Source organism: Bos javanicus, chromosome 16 (assembly GCF_032452875.1).
Source record: "Bos javanicus breed banteng chromosome 16, ARS-OSU_banteng_1.0, whole genome shotgun sequence".
NCBI lineage: Eukaryota > Metazoa > Chordata > Mammalia > Artiodactyla > Bovidae > Bos > Bos javanicus.
Window position 1 is genome coordinate 80,677,001 of NC_083883.1, and position 13,810 is coordinate 80,690,810.

Below are 13,810 nucleotides of genomic sequence, written 5' to 3' on the forward strand. Positions count from 1 at the left end.
GGAGTAGGCAGAGCCCAGCAGACTGTGAGGGCAGCGAAAGCACTCCGAGTGATACGCCACCTTTGTCCAAACCCAGAGCAGGTACGTCACCAACAGGGAGCCCTGCAGTGTGAATTGTGGACTTTGGGTGATGTGTCAGTATAGATTGATCCGGCGAAGCCAGTGTTCTAACACTCTGGTGAGGATGTTGATAATGGGAGAGGCTGTGCATGTGTTGGGGGGCAAGGGTTGTATGGTTAATCTAGGCACCTTCCTCTCAACTAGGCTGTAAACCTAAAAATTCTCTTGAAAGATAAACCCTTAGTAAAGGCTGGGGGAGACGAGTGCTCTGTGAAGGAACTGTTGAACTCGAGCCTGAAGTAAGTTTCGGGAAACTTTAGAGAGTGAGCGGTGATGAGCTAGCACGGGCCAGAGCTTCAGCCTTGTGTCGCGCGTGTTCTAAATGTCTTACGGGATTGCTTTGCCTCTGGAGGATGATGTCCTTACAGTGTGATGATACCAATTACCTCTAAGTCCCAGTTTTGCAAACCTTTGTTTGAGAGTTGACATGTGATAGCATTAAATATAAAACAAACACATCAGATGTGTTTTGAATTGACTGAGCAACTAACACTTTGACTTGAAACAAATTAATCTCTTCATATACATTCTTAAAAGTTTCTGAGTTTGATTTTATCTTGATTCTTCAAAGCCCTTATACAACCAAGCAGACCATGTATTATGGGACTGTTCACACTAGTGGAGACTAAACCACACATACAGTATTCTGATTTCTGACCATCCACTTAATAAAAATGTCTATGAATCAGCCCAGTTCATCTGTCCACAATCATACATACTTTTAGGTTTCAATAGAAAGTTTATATAATACATGAAAGTGACTAATTTAGGTGGTGGACAGGTTTTATTCCCATCTACATGTTTTCACTGAACATACTCTTAATTAATTACACAATGCCGGTGATATTCTCTTGTAACTGAATTGATGTTTCTAGATCAGATCTCTTAGAATAAGAATATTTAATGTTTATAGGTTGTGCCGCCAGTGGTAGATTTGTTACTTGTTTAGAGTATCCAGCAATCTGTAATAGTATTTGTTAATAGTACATAATATTCTGTGTTAGAAATAGACTGTGTTAGATGGTTGCTCTGTGGTGTCTCTGTATTTCTGTTCCCCCTTTCTCTTGATTCTTTTTGCAGATGTCATGAGGAAGGAGCCAGTCATGTTAGTGAGGCTGTGGTTGTAATGGTACTCGCAGAGCAGAAGCTGTAGAAGGTTATCACTTCAGTGTATCTTACTCTGAGTGTGGATGACATAACAGCCTTCAGTGCTTACGTTGTGGAAACTGCTCTTAAAAATACTACCTGTGATGTTTGTAGGTCCTCTTACAAAGGAGTAGTATTTTCTTGAAATTCATATTAGATTCAGTGGTAATATTTTGTTGTCACTGTTTTGTCGCGTTGGCATTAAATCACCCTTTTACAGTGGGCTTAGAATCAAACAAAAAAGAAAAATCAGAGCAAAAAGACACTGTTGTATGACCAGAACCAAAGTTACTGCTGTGGGCTGCCTGTGAACCTTTGCCTTGTGAGTGAGACTTGGTAGGGATATCTTGAAGAAAAGGAAGGCCTTAATATGGGAGAACAGTCAGGTGATCTATTTTCTCAATTCAAATGATAACTTTTTGATAACAGAAGGTGGCTAGTTATGTTTGAACCTACAGGGTAGCATAACATAATTTAGAAAACTTCCTGAATTCCACATTTCATTGCTGTAAACTTTTTTTTTTTTTTAATGAGATATTCCAAGTATGGAAAGCTATTTTGGGAACATATAGGGGCCTTTCTAGCAATTTGGACCTTCAGTTAATTGACAAGTTGTAAGCAGGGATAATTGCCACTGGCTCATGGGCGCCTGCTGTGGCCTGGTGTAACCTGAGGAGATGACGTCAGCAATTACATGAGTTGAAGCAGCACTGTTCACCTCCTGGAAAAAAGTTCAAGGTGTTATAACTATATTTGTGTGTATGTGGTTGGTAACTGCAGACTTGTCTTTGCGTTTATGTAGATTGTAAAAATTGCACACCTGTATTTCCATCAGTAATTGTAAAATATACCCTGCAAAAATCCACTGAAGTTCTCTTAAGATTAAAACGGGAGAAATTCATCAGCACAGTTGTGTTTTATTTCCAGTGTCTGCAGAAGCCAAACCTGAGCACAGACACAAAGGACAAGGAGTACAAACCCCATGGTATTCCCCAGAGGCAGTCTGTGCAGCCCGTGGAAACCTGCCCCCCAGCCCGACGAGCAAAACGCATGAGAGCGGAGGTGAGAGCCTCGTGAGCTTGGTCAGGCCTGGAGCCCAGTGCTGGTGTCTCTCTGACCCTGAACTCTCTCATGCATGTGCTCTTCATAGGTTGAACTTTGCTGACCTCATAGAGGCATGCTGTGCGTACTCTAGCTTTTGCACTTGGAGGAATTGCACTGTTAGAGGGGCGAGGAATTGAGGAACTCTTTCTAGGTTTATGCTGCCTGGACAGTCTGCTGCTGAATGGTTAACAGTCAGAGACTTGGGAAGAATAGGCATTCATTGTGACCCTGATGATGTTGGGCAGAGTTTATTGGGGGTTAAGGCTAGTAGGTGTGAAGTTGAAGATTTTTCACTGAGAATAACTTTTTTTTTTTTTTTAACAAAGCGTTTAGGAAGCAGGTAGTGACAGTTGTTTCTGGCAGACTTCCTGAAGAGGAGTATGTCTGTGGCAAACGTTCGTGCTGCAACAGCAGGGGGCAGGGAATTGAACACACAGGTGAAATAAAGAGGAGCAGGAGGGAAGATCGGGAGTGAACGGCTAACAAAAACAGCTTGCTTTCAGATACTCCTGCTCTGAGAGGTTTCTCCTGGAAAGGGAGCAAAGTGTTTTCCCAGTTACCTTTTTCCCACACAAAGGTGGGAAAGCTTGGGGTTCTTCCCTGGCTTGATGGACATGTATGAAGAATCAGTGATTAACATATTAAGAACAATTTAGAACTGGGAAGCCTCTTGGCATTAGTTGGGTTTCTGAATCAGTAGTTGGGTTATTTAGTAATTATTGGTGAGGATGAAAAAATCAGCCATTTTGGTTTCTGAAAAAATGGGTAAATAAGAGAACTATTTTTACTTAGGTGGGTTGGAGATAGGAAAAAGATGGGTGACTGCATTTTTCTGAAGTGAGAGTGCCTCGGAATAGGAATATATGGCTATTTGAAGCCCACAGGCAGGCTTCAGGTGTATTCGTCTTAAAGGGAGTTCTTGTTTGAGTACATCTTGATCTTGAAATGTGTGAGACAGCCTAGTGCTATGAATGTCCAGGTCTGCCTTGATGATACATCATGGTGATGGAAGCAGTGGACATCCTAATTCTGTGTGGATGAACGCGGGGCACAGCTTCACAACCTCACTTGTGTCTCAGAGCAGACAGGGCGTTGCTTATCAACCAGTGTGAGCATGTTAGTGAATACTAGGGACTGTGATCGGCTTGCATGCTCTTACTGATGAGGGAGCCCATGACTCAGTGCTGTTAGGGGAGCAGTTATAGTGATAGTTCACTACAGGAATTAATAGAAAATTGCTGTGGAAGCTGAATTTTCCTTGAATGCAGCCAAACTTTGGAAGAGCCAGCAAAGCTTACAGGCGGATGAAATTATGATATTTCTGTATCTGTTTAGGATTTGGCTTAATGATGACTGAACAGAGTGTAAGTTGTGAGCAGAAGAGAACTGAGGAGCTTCTAGGAGGAAATATACGCTGTTCCCAGTAGGGATAGTAATGCTTCCCATCAGTCATTCCTGATCCCTTGCCTTTTCCCTATTTTTTTTTTTTGACCTGTTAAAAGGGGAGAAGACTGGTAACTTACAAGTTTCCTCATTCATTCCTTAAGTAATTATAATAATAAAGATGGGGTCTCTCCTTTAAGGGGAAAGGGAGCTATGTTTTGAATGTCCTATTAATAGAGGTAATTTGTAAGATTATGGGGATTTTGTGATTCCAATTGGATTTTAGGATATTTCTTTCTTTTTAAAGAACATACTCATGTATATGACAAATTTTTTTAAGGCCATGAATATTAAAATAGAACCTGAAGAGACAACAGAAGCCAGAACTCATAACCTGAGACGTCGAATGGGATGTCCAGCTCCAAAGTGTGAGAATGGTAAGAAAGTTCATCCACGAATAGGAAGGAAGAGCAGATAAGTGAAAACAGTCGTTCATCTGTTAGTTAAAATAGTGGAGCCGCTTTACATACTAGTCACTGGGTTACATACTGGTCATCGGGCTGCACCCTGAGAAATACAGTCTTATTGTGTTTGTTCACATATGAAGTGACCAGAAGGTGAGACTGTCTCAGCCGTCTCTAGTTGCTCCTTTGAACTTTGGTTTGGTAACATTAATTGTAAAGAAGTGATGTGTGAGAAGCACTGGTGCCTTTGACTGAATATCTGACAGGCTTGCTTTCAGGCATGCTTTCTTAGTCTGAGTTTTAATTGACAGCTGCCTGCCTGGCCATTGCTTGATGTCAGTCACAGAAAGGTAGGTTTGGTGCTCTCTTGAGAGAAGTTCTGTATAGGGAGGCACTTAGTAATGAAGACATTATTAAAGTTGACTTTTCTTAGTGGTTGGTGTGTTAGTGTAAAGGCAGCACAAGGTAATAGAAAATAGATGGGATTTTAAAAACGTAGATCTGAGTCTGATTCTGGCTCAACCACTAACTGGTTGTATGACCTTAGAGATGTTTCTTGTCTTCTGTGAATGCCAGTTTTCTTGTCTTTGAAACAGATTTGATGCAAAGCATTATGTGATAGCTACAGTAATGCTTTAGTACAATACCTGACACAGGATAGCCCATTAGTTAATAGCTAGTGTTTTTAAAAAGTCTGCATCTTTGAAACGAGAAAGTTAGGTTAGTACTCTTAGATCATGGAAGGATAATCTGTAATGTGGAGGAAGGCTCTGGTGGTGAACTGTCAGTCTCATAGTCAAGAACAAGAGGAATTTCCTTTCATCTGTATATGTTATGTCTTCGTCTTAAGAAGACCATATCTTCACCTCCCACATTAAAAGCGTACAGACTTGAGCAACATCTCCAGAAGTGCTCATATCTTAGAATCTGAGTGATGGGAGAGTTTGCACTTCATCATAAAGTGATGAGCACAGAGCCCTTGAGCGTGGTCACTCAGGGTGCCCCTGCTGCTGCGGTGAGAGCTGCAGGACACCCATTCAGTGTGTGCTTCGGGAGGAGGTGGTGAGGAGGGAGAAAGCTGAAGAAGGCAGAGCAGAGAAAGTGCTAACCTGGACTGCCTCTTACAGACAAAGACGTGAAAAGCAGCGTCAAGCAAGAACCTGTTGAAAAGAAAGAGTGTGTTACAGAAAGTGAGAAGGAAAAACCCAAGAGTCGAGCTAAAAAAACTACCAATGCTGTGAGTTGACATGTTTAAACTCTTCTATGGCCCAGTTTATAAATATTTAATGCCTTACCTAGGACTGCTGGTTCAGTGTCTAACAGTGAAGAGACCTGCAGAGGTGGTTTGTACTGTCAGCTCATAAACAGGGAACACGGATGCATCATGAAGATGGTAGTCACTTCTGGGGACAAGGACAGCCATATTTCTGGAGGCCGTGCCATTTAGCACTGAATAATGGTGAGCTCCCATCTGTGCAGTCGTTGCTAAGTGACTCACCCGCCTCCAGGTAAGCTGCAGGTGGATCAGAAAATCACGATGGTGTTCTCCAGCAAGGAAGGAAAGGGGAAGGAGTGTGGGGCCCCGGGCAGCCAGGGCCTGGCAGGGCTGTTCACTCAAGGGGACAGAAAAAGCCAGGCTTCTACCTCAGCCCCTTCTGAGCGCCTGGGAGCAGCAGCTTAACAACAGTACTTTTGATCTTGGAATTTGACGTTACTCAGTTAAATGTTCTCTTCATAAATACCTGTCCCTGCCCTACCACGAAAACACAGCCATCAGAAAAGTGGTTTTGTGAGCCAGTCCAGGTTTCTGTTGGCTACAACGAAGACGTCTGCTCGGGCTGCCATAATGAAGTATCACAGACCGAGTGGCTTCAGCAACAGAAATCGATTTTCCCACAGTTCTGGAGGCTGCAAGTCTGAGATCAAGGTGTCTGCAGGCTTGGTTTACTCCACAGGCCTCTGTCCTTGGCTTGTAGATGGTCCTCGCATGGCTGTCCTCTGTGTGTGTCTGTGTGCGAGTCTCCCCTTATTATCAGGACACCAGTCAGATTGGATTAAGGCCCATCCATAGGGCCTTTTGAGGCTTCCCTGCTGGCTCAGAGGTAAATAATCCACCTGCAATGCTAGCGACTTGGGTTTGATCCCTAGGTTGGGAAGATCCCTTGGAGAAGGAAATAGCAACGTGCTCCAGTGTTCTTACTTGAGAAATCCCATGAACAGAGGAGCCTGGCAGGCATGGGATTGCAAAAGAGTCGCACACGACTGAGCAACTAAACAAAAACAAATATGACCTTTTTAACGACCTCTTTAAGACTCTGTCTCCAAATGCAGTTGCATTCTGAGGTGCTGGGAGTTAAGACTCAACATATGTGAATTTGGGAGAAATGGTATTCAGCTTCTAGCAGGCGATGACTAAGTAGTTTTGTCCTTATGTATTTGGGAGAGCTTCTTAACTATCACTCTAATTAGGATGTAAAGTGGTAATTTGATATGCTTAATTAAAACAGTTTCCTTTTAACATGCTAAAATTAAACTTTTCCTTTGTAAGTTCTGTTTTTGGTTAGATGAATAATTTATTGCCTAACATGTTATTCTTCTAGAAGACTTATCTTTCTGTAAGCTACTACAAGCTGGATATTTAACAAGTAACTTTAATTAAAACACATAATTGAGAAATCTTGAAGATTACTCTGTACAGTTGGGAATGCATGGGTATTGTGAAGTATCTCTTACAGAAGGTGAAGCATTTTTATTTAAAATGTTCCTTACAGAGGATGAAACATTTTCATTTGCAGCAGATTGAAGAGACTAGATTATGCTGCAGATTCATCACATTCTTAGAATTTCTCAAGAGTCAATACTGCGGCTCACGCCTGTGTTTGTGCCTGTTTTCATGCTGCAGGTTGACCTGTACGTCTGCCTCTTGTGTGGCAGTGGCAGCGACGAGGACCGTCTTCTCCTGTGCGATGGGTGTGATGACAGCTACCACACCTTCTGCCTGATCCCGCCGCTCCATGACGTTCCCAAGGGAGACTGGAGGTGTCCTAAGTGTTTGGCTCAGGTCAGAAGTGATAGCAGAGGCGGCCATAAAGCGTTTCCTTCAAATGTGTTTTCTTTGCCTTTGGGTTTTAGATTTGGCAGTTGATAATAATGAGGCTCATGATAAAAACTGGGGTGTGGACCTGAATAGAAAGGAGGTCTTGGAAGTGACTGCACAGCTATGCAGTCAGCTAAGAGGCAGAGAAATGGTTTAATAACTATGCTTTTAAAACTTCTCATTTAAAAAAAGCATTGTATGCTCTTTGCAAAAATTCTTAGGAACTGAACAACCTAAAATATAAATGATTTCACAATAGATAAGCACTGTTAATATTTTCCAGACAAGTGGAATTACACTGCACAAGTAATTTTAATAAAACATGTAATTATGATTTCTCATATATACATATATGTGAACTATAAGTAAATATGAATATACATAAATATTTTTCCTCTCTCTTTGTTTTTTGACAGGAATGCAGTAAGCCACAAGAAGCATTCGGCTTTGAGCAGGCGGCCAGGGACTATACTCTCCGTACTTTCGGTGAAATGGCAGATGCATTCAAATCTGATTACTTCAACATGCCAGTCCATGTATGTACATACGTGCTGCTCTGATTTAGGATTTTAATAACTTTGAGGGAAGGTGTATTTGAGGATATTTGAGTTGGTTCTTAACTCTGGTAGTCATTTCATGCACAATAAAACCTTTAATTTATTGGAGAAGGCAATGGCACCCACTCCAGTACTCTTGTCTGGAAAATCCCATGGACGGAGGAGCCTGGTAGGCTGCAGTCCATGGGGTGTCGAAGAGTCGGACACGACTGAGCGACTTCACTTTCACTTTTCACTTTGATGCATTGGAGAAGGAAATGGCAGCCCACTCCAGTGTTCTTGCCTGGAGAGTCCCAGGGACGGGGGAGCCTGGTGGGCTGCCGTCTGTGGGATCGCACAGAGTCGGACACGACTGAAGTGACTTAGCAGCAGTATTAAAATTCCACAATACTTTTAAAATGCACTCTTAAGATTTCATTTGATTTCTCTAAAGATAGGCTTTTCGAGACAAATCATACAGCAGCAGTAACAGAATACTGATTAAAGGAAAACACCGGCAGTCCTTTCAATTCAACAAACACAGTTTGAAGAAAACACCCCATTTACTGACTAACCCCTGCGTGCCAGTCAATGTGCTGTGCCCTGGGGCCTGCTCACTTTTTCTGACGTTGTCATAAAGTAGCACTGTGAGCTTTACAATTCTAAATTCTCCTTTATTCACTTAGAAGCATAAGCATGCTTCATTCAGTATTTATTATTCCAACAAATGAGTACACCAAAACGAAACGGTTCCTACCATAATTCTGGAGACTTAAGCTGTGTTGTTTTTTTCTCTTACTAGTAATAAAGTGGTATAGCAAACATTGTGTGCATCTCTTTAGTTGGGTTATTTTCTTAATATTAACCCATTTTCTCCCCATCTGATACATCTAGCTGTATCATTTATGGGATCCCAGCAATGTTTGCGTGAACCTGCTTCTCCTAACATCACTAATGTTAACTGTTACTTAAAATAGCCCCTCATTTAACAGGCTTATAAAAATAAATTCAGGTTATATTCTCTTTAAATTTTCAGTTCTTTTGATCCCTCCTGTATTACATATCATTTCTCCATAGGTTTGCTAAAACAGTTCTGGTGCCTCTTCTATCCGTGGTTGGCTTTTTATTTCACTGAAATGATGAGGACTTTGAGAGACTGCCTCTGACCTCATATCAGATGAACAGCAGACCCTAAGCATTCTTTTACATTCCTGGCGGCTCTTTACATGTGAGCTTGCAGCTGCAGAATCACGGCAGCCTATCTTTACCTTGTGGCTGCCCACATTACTCTCTGCCAGGTCAGGTGCAGAGAGTGAGAACGTGGATTCAGGTGATGCGATCAGACGCATCTCAAAAGATAAAGCATCATTCAAACACAGCCAACCGACCGTTGTTACCAAACAGTAGTCAGCCAGGTTGTGTTTTGGATTTCTCAAAACAGAAAAACACCTCTGATTCTTAAATCTCAGCATTTTGCTTTCCTTGACTCCTTTTACAGTGGTGGCCAGGTTGTTGATAGAGGAGCGTGAATTCTTAGTTCATACTCTATGGTTATAAAAGTGTTTTTAAGAAGATATTGTTCACATCTGAGCTGCAGAGGGGCCAGTTGTGGCACATCTGGGACATGGGCATGTGTGCCAAGTCTTGTCCAACTCTTGCAACCTCATGGACTGTAGCCCGCCCAGGCTCCTCTGTCCATGGGATTCTCCAGGCAAGAGTACTAGAGTGGGTTGCCATTTCCAGGGGATGTTCCCGACCCAGGGATTGAACCTGTGTCTCCTGCGTCGGCAGGCACATTCTTTACCGATGACCCACCTGGGGAGCCCTTTGGGGTGTTAGGGACTGTTTTTCCTCAGTCTACTACTCTGTGATACTTAGGTTGCTCACGGCCATGAGCAGCTGCGGAAAGCCACTTTCTTCTGTTCCTCACTGTTTTGTTTATAGATGGTTCCCACGGAACTGGTAGAGAAGGAATTTTGGCGACTAGTGAGCACTATTGAAGAGGATGTCACCGTGGAATATGGAGCCGATATTGCCTCGAAGGAGTTCGGCAGTGGCTTCCCTGTCCGAGATGGGAAAGTCAAGCTCTCACCTGAGGAGGAGGTAAGCCGAGCTGTGAGTGCTGAGACTTGGAGGAGGAGACAGATGCCCTTAAAGCTGGTTGGTTTCAATTAATGAAGAAAGAACCCACTGAAAAATAAGAATCCTAGATGATACAGGAGAATCACTTACCTCCCTTTGCCTTCAGATTCTGTAATTTTGGTTTCTCCTTCTGAAGAAAACCTGAGGCATTGGGATCAGAGTGTGTGTGTGTGTGTACCCACTTACATAAGGCACAAAGCTGGGCAGAAGTAACCTATGGGCATCCAGGAAGTAAGCACAATGGCCCGCTCCTCTCTTCCCCCCAAATAGCCCCGCCACCCCCGTTCTCTTAATTTTGAGGACTATTTACAGCCAGCTTTTTGAAACCAGCGGAGTTCCAAATTGTTAGCATGTTAGAGCTAAATCTTTATACTTTTTTAATCTCCTTATTTTTAGGAGTATCTTGATAGTGGCTGGAATCTGAACAACATGCCAGTGATGGAGCAGTCTGTTCTTGCTCACATCACTGCCGACATATGCGGCATGAAGCTTCCTTGGCTGTACGTGGGAATGTGCTTTTCGTCCTTCTGTTGGCACATTGAAGACCACTGGAGCTATTCAATTAACTACCTGCACTGGTGAGGAGTCCAGAGAACCTGTGAAAAGCATGCCAGCTGGGTTGGAATACTTATCCACCTCTTAACTGTGACACACCCTTTAACTGTGTCTGAAAAGTAATGAGTTTTTATTCCTTAAGATTTTTGTTAACTATTGTTGGAACAAGCAGCCTGACATGTTGAGACAAAACTTAAGAATTTATAGGAAGTCCATGAAGCCCTGAACTTGCACATGAGTTTTTGGTGGGAAGATAGGCAGCTTTTCTCTAACTGTCAGAGAAGTCTTTACTCACAAGAAGTCTAGAGAGCACCGTTCCCATTGGGTGGCAGTGGCAGCCTAGGCAGCCCCCTTGGGTGAGGGACAGGGGTCAGGGCCTGTGGTCGCTCTAGGTTCTCGGAGCCACCGGCTTCTGAGGGCTGGCCGAGGACCGACGTCTGTGCGTGATGGAGTGGGCCACCTCCTCGCGTGCCTGTAGGGGGAGGCGGGGGGTGGGATATAACTCCTCACACAAGGACTTTGAGGATGTCCCACGAGAGAAGGAGTTGGCACATATGGGCAGAGCATTAGTCCTGCTCCCCAAGCAGTCACTTCCAGCTGTGAAGTGGCAGTATTTACCATACCTCATAGGTTGTTACAGATTAATTGGTTGACAGTTTACTGTGCTTTGAAGAACAAGAGCCCTTTAGAAGTGCTGATTGCCTCCCTGGAGTTTGGTTTAACTCCTCCAACAGCGCAGACAAGGGAAGGGAAGACCTGGGACGCTGCTCTCCTGCTAGTTGCTGTCGGCAGTTGGGGTCATCATCTACCCTCTGGCTCACATGATACCTTATATTCTCAGGAGTGCTCGATCCCTATGTTTTCTGAAGGGTCAGGTAAAATGGGAGGAAAGGGGGCCCTCAGGTGGAATTTCCGTGTTTAGACTTTATACTTGAAGAGGCAAAGTGCATCACTGTGTTCAGATCATATTTCTGGTGATACTTGGTGATATTTCTTCAGTGTGAACACTGCCTTAGAAAGCAAGATCTTAAAAATAGAAACTGGTGAACCATTTTGTTTGCATTGATATTTGCTGGTTGATTTTGTAAGAAGCTGCTGAAATATCCTGTGTTTTTTGAGATTGCTCTGCCTTTGCTGCTTTAGGGGTGAGCCAAAGACCTGGTACGGCGTTCCCGGGTACGCTGCTGAGCAGCTGGAGACCGTGATGAAGAAGCTGGCCCCAGAGCTCTTCATCTCCCAGCCCGACCTTCTCCACCAGCTTGTCACCATCATGAACCCCAACACCCTGATGACTCACGAAGTGCCTGTATGTTTGGGTCAATCCTCCTGCCACCCAGACTTAATTCCCACTTCTCTTTCTCCCTATTGCCCGAGACTTTATGCAGCTGATTTGGTTGTGTAGAAATAACTGTGTGGTGTAGTTTCATACAATATTGCATTAAGCCAGTGGGACTGGATCCTCAAAACACTGTGAAAAAAGCTGGTTTGTTACAGCTGATGACTTGTGGAGCACCCTCATTTTGCCATAGGAAGTGCGAGGCCGTCCACTCCCTTCCTCTCCAGTGTTCAGTTCATAGTATATTCCTAGGCTGTGCACCATCACCATTCCTGCTTTCTAAACTATCACTTAGTTTGTAACTTGAGCTCTTCAAAGCAGCAAAACAAAAGCCTTAGAAAATGAGTGTTGTTCATATAAATTAGTTACTGTGTTACTAACCACTTAAGTATTCTTGGGCTTCCCTTGTGGCTCAGCTGGTAAAGAATCTGCCTGCAATATGGGAGACCTGGGTTTGATCCCTGGGTTGGGAGGATCCCCTGAAGAAGGGAAAGGCTACCCACTCCAGTATTGTGGCCTAGAGAACTCCATGGACTGTCCATGGGGTCACAAAGAGTCATACATGACTGAGCGACTTTCACTTTCACTGTGGAAATGGCTAGATTCTGTTATAAATTAGATCTAAACTTGTGTGTCTGAATCTTTCATACACCATTCCTACTTTAGAAAATAGTTTATCACATATACACGACCTTGATTTTGAATGGTGAACTGATATGGTGACTTCCTGGTGGATCTTAAACACTCTCCCCACCACTCCTAATTAAGCTTATTTTAAGAGAGAATGTATTTCACGGTCTTGAGCTTGGATCTCAGGGCGCCCACTCTAGACTGAAAGGTGCTGGACGCTTTTTCCTCTGAGGCTTCTGTGCAAAGTGACACTGTTGTTTACTGACTTCCTCTCAGTGGAAACTTGGGAGACACTTTGGGAGGCCAGACTGAAATGTATAAAGTCGGAGAATCCATCTTAGTTAGCTCAAGCCAGTGTGAATGATACATTTACAGTGTTAAGTGGAATTCTTGATCTCATGATCTCGTTTTATGCTTTTGGGTTCACAAGCTAGTAAGTGGGGCAGATGGAGAGGACTTTTCCTTGAAGGATCATGAAATATTCATGGCCCAAAGCTTAGAAAATAAGGACCAGTAGCCATCAAAACATCACCATCACCTCATTGTTGGCATTTTCCATATTGATTTCCCCACCCCACATTGATGGACCTTTCTGATTTGTTTTGAAAAGAAAAAAAAAAAAAAAGCAAAAGTTAGTCCACTCAGTCATGTCCAATTCTTTGTGACCCCACGGACTATAGCCCACCAGGCTCCTCTGTCCATGGAATTCTTCAGGCAAGAATACTGGAGTGGGTTGCCGTTTCCTTCTCCAGAGGATCTTCCCAACCCAGGGATCGAACCCAGGTCTCCCGCATTGCAGGCAAACTCTTTACTGTGAAGGAATTTTAAGCACTGGGATGAGCTGGTAGCTGGCTTTAGAAGAGACCTCCAGCCCAGTTCTTTAATAATCGAGTAAACCATATGGGGCTAGACTCTGGATCCAGAGAGGCAGATGAATGAAATTGTGCATTTTAGGGACTCACAATTTAAGAGAAAAGACAGATAATGTTTACACAGACAATGGAAGGGTGGTGTGGTTTGACAAGGGTGTCACCTCTGGAGAACTGGAAAGGGCTCATGAGGGCGTTTAGGCCCAGGTGTGGGGCTCTGAAGAAGTGTAGTGTACGTGGCACAGAGTTGGGGAGGGAGGAGGCAGTCCTGGTGACAGGATTGTGTGGTGGTTAGTGGTCTTCACACTTTGCCTGTTGGAGCCCTAAGAGCATGTTGCAGCATAGGGCTGGGCCTCAGCCAGAAACTGCTTGTCCTCATGGCCGGCCTGGCTGATGCTCAAGAACTTGCATTTCCAAACAAGTTCCCG

At 43.6% G+C, this 13,810-nt stretch overlaps 1 protein-coding gene across 5 annotated transcripts in view; it reads left to right on the top strand.

The window, feature by feature from the left end:
- Positions 1–13,810, top strand: part of KDM5B (lysine demethylase 5B) — a 73,768-nt gene that overhangs the window by 37,945 nt on the left and 22,013 nt on the right. For 3 of the 5 annotated variants that reach the window (XM_061381745.1, XM_061381748.1, XM_061381749.1), the window contains exons 5-12: positions 2,194–2,328; positions 4,094–4,190; positions 5,345–5,454; positions 7,120–7,278; positions 7,731–7,850; positions 9,795–9,953; positions 10,389–10,570; positions 11,691–11,853. In XM_061381745.1, coding sequence (XP_061237729.1) covers positions 2,194–2,328; positions 4,094–4,190; positions 5,345–5,454; positions 7,120–7,278; positions 7,731–7,850; positions 9,795–9,953; positions 10,389–10,570; positions 11,691–11,853 — 1,125 coding nt within the window. The remainder of the gene's footprint in view (positions 1–2,193; positions 2,329–4,093; positions 4,191–5,344; positions 5,455–7,119; positions 7,279–7,730; positions 7,851–9,794; positions 9,954–10,388; positions 10,571–11,690; positions 11,854–13,810) is intronic. The other 2 variants (XM_061381746.1, XM_061381747.1) reach the window with 2 other exon arrangements.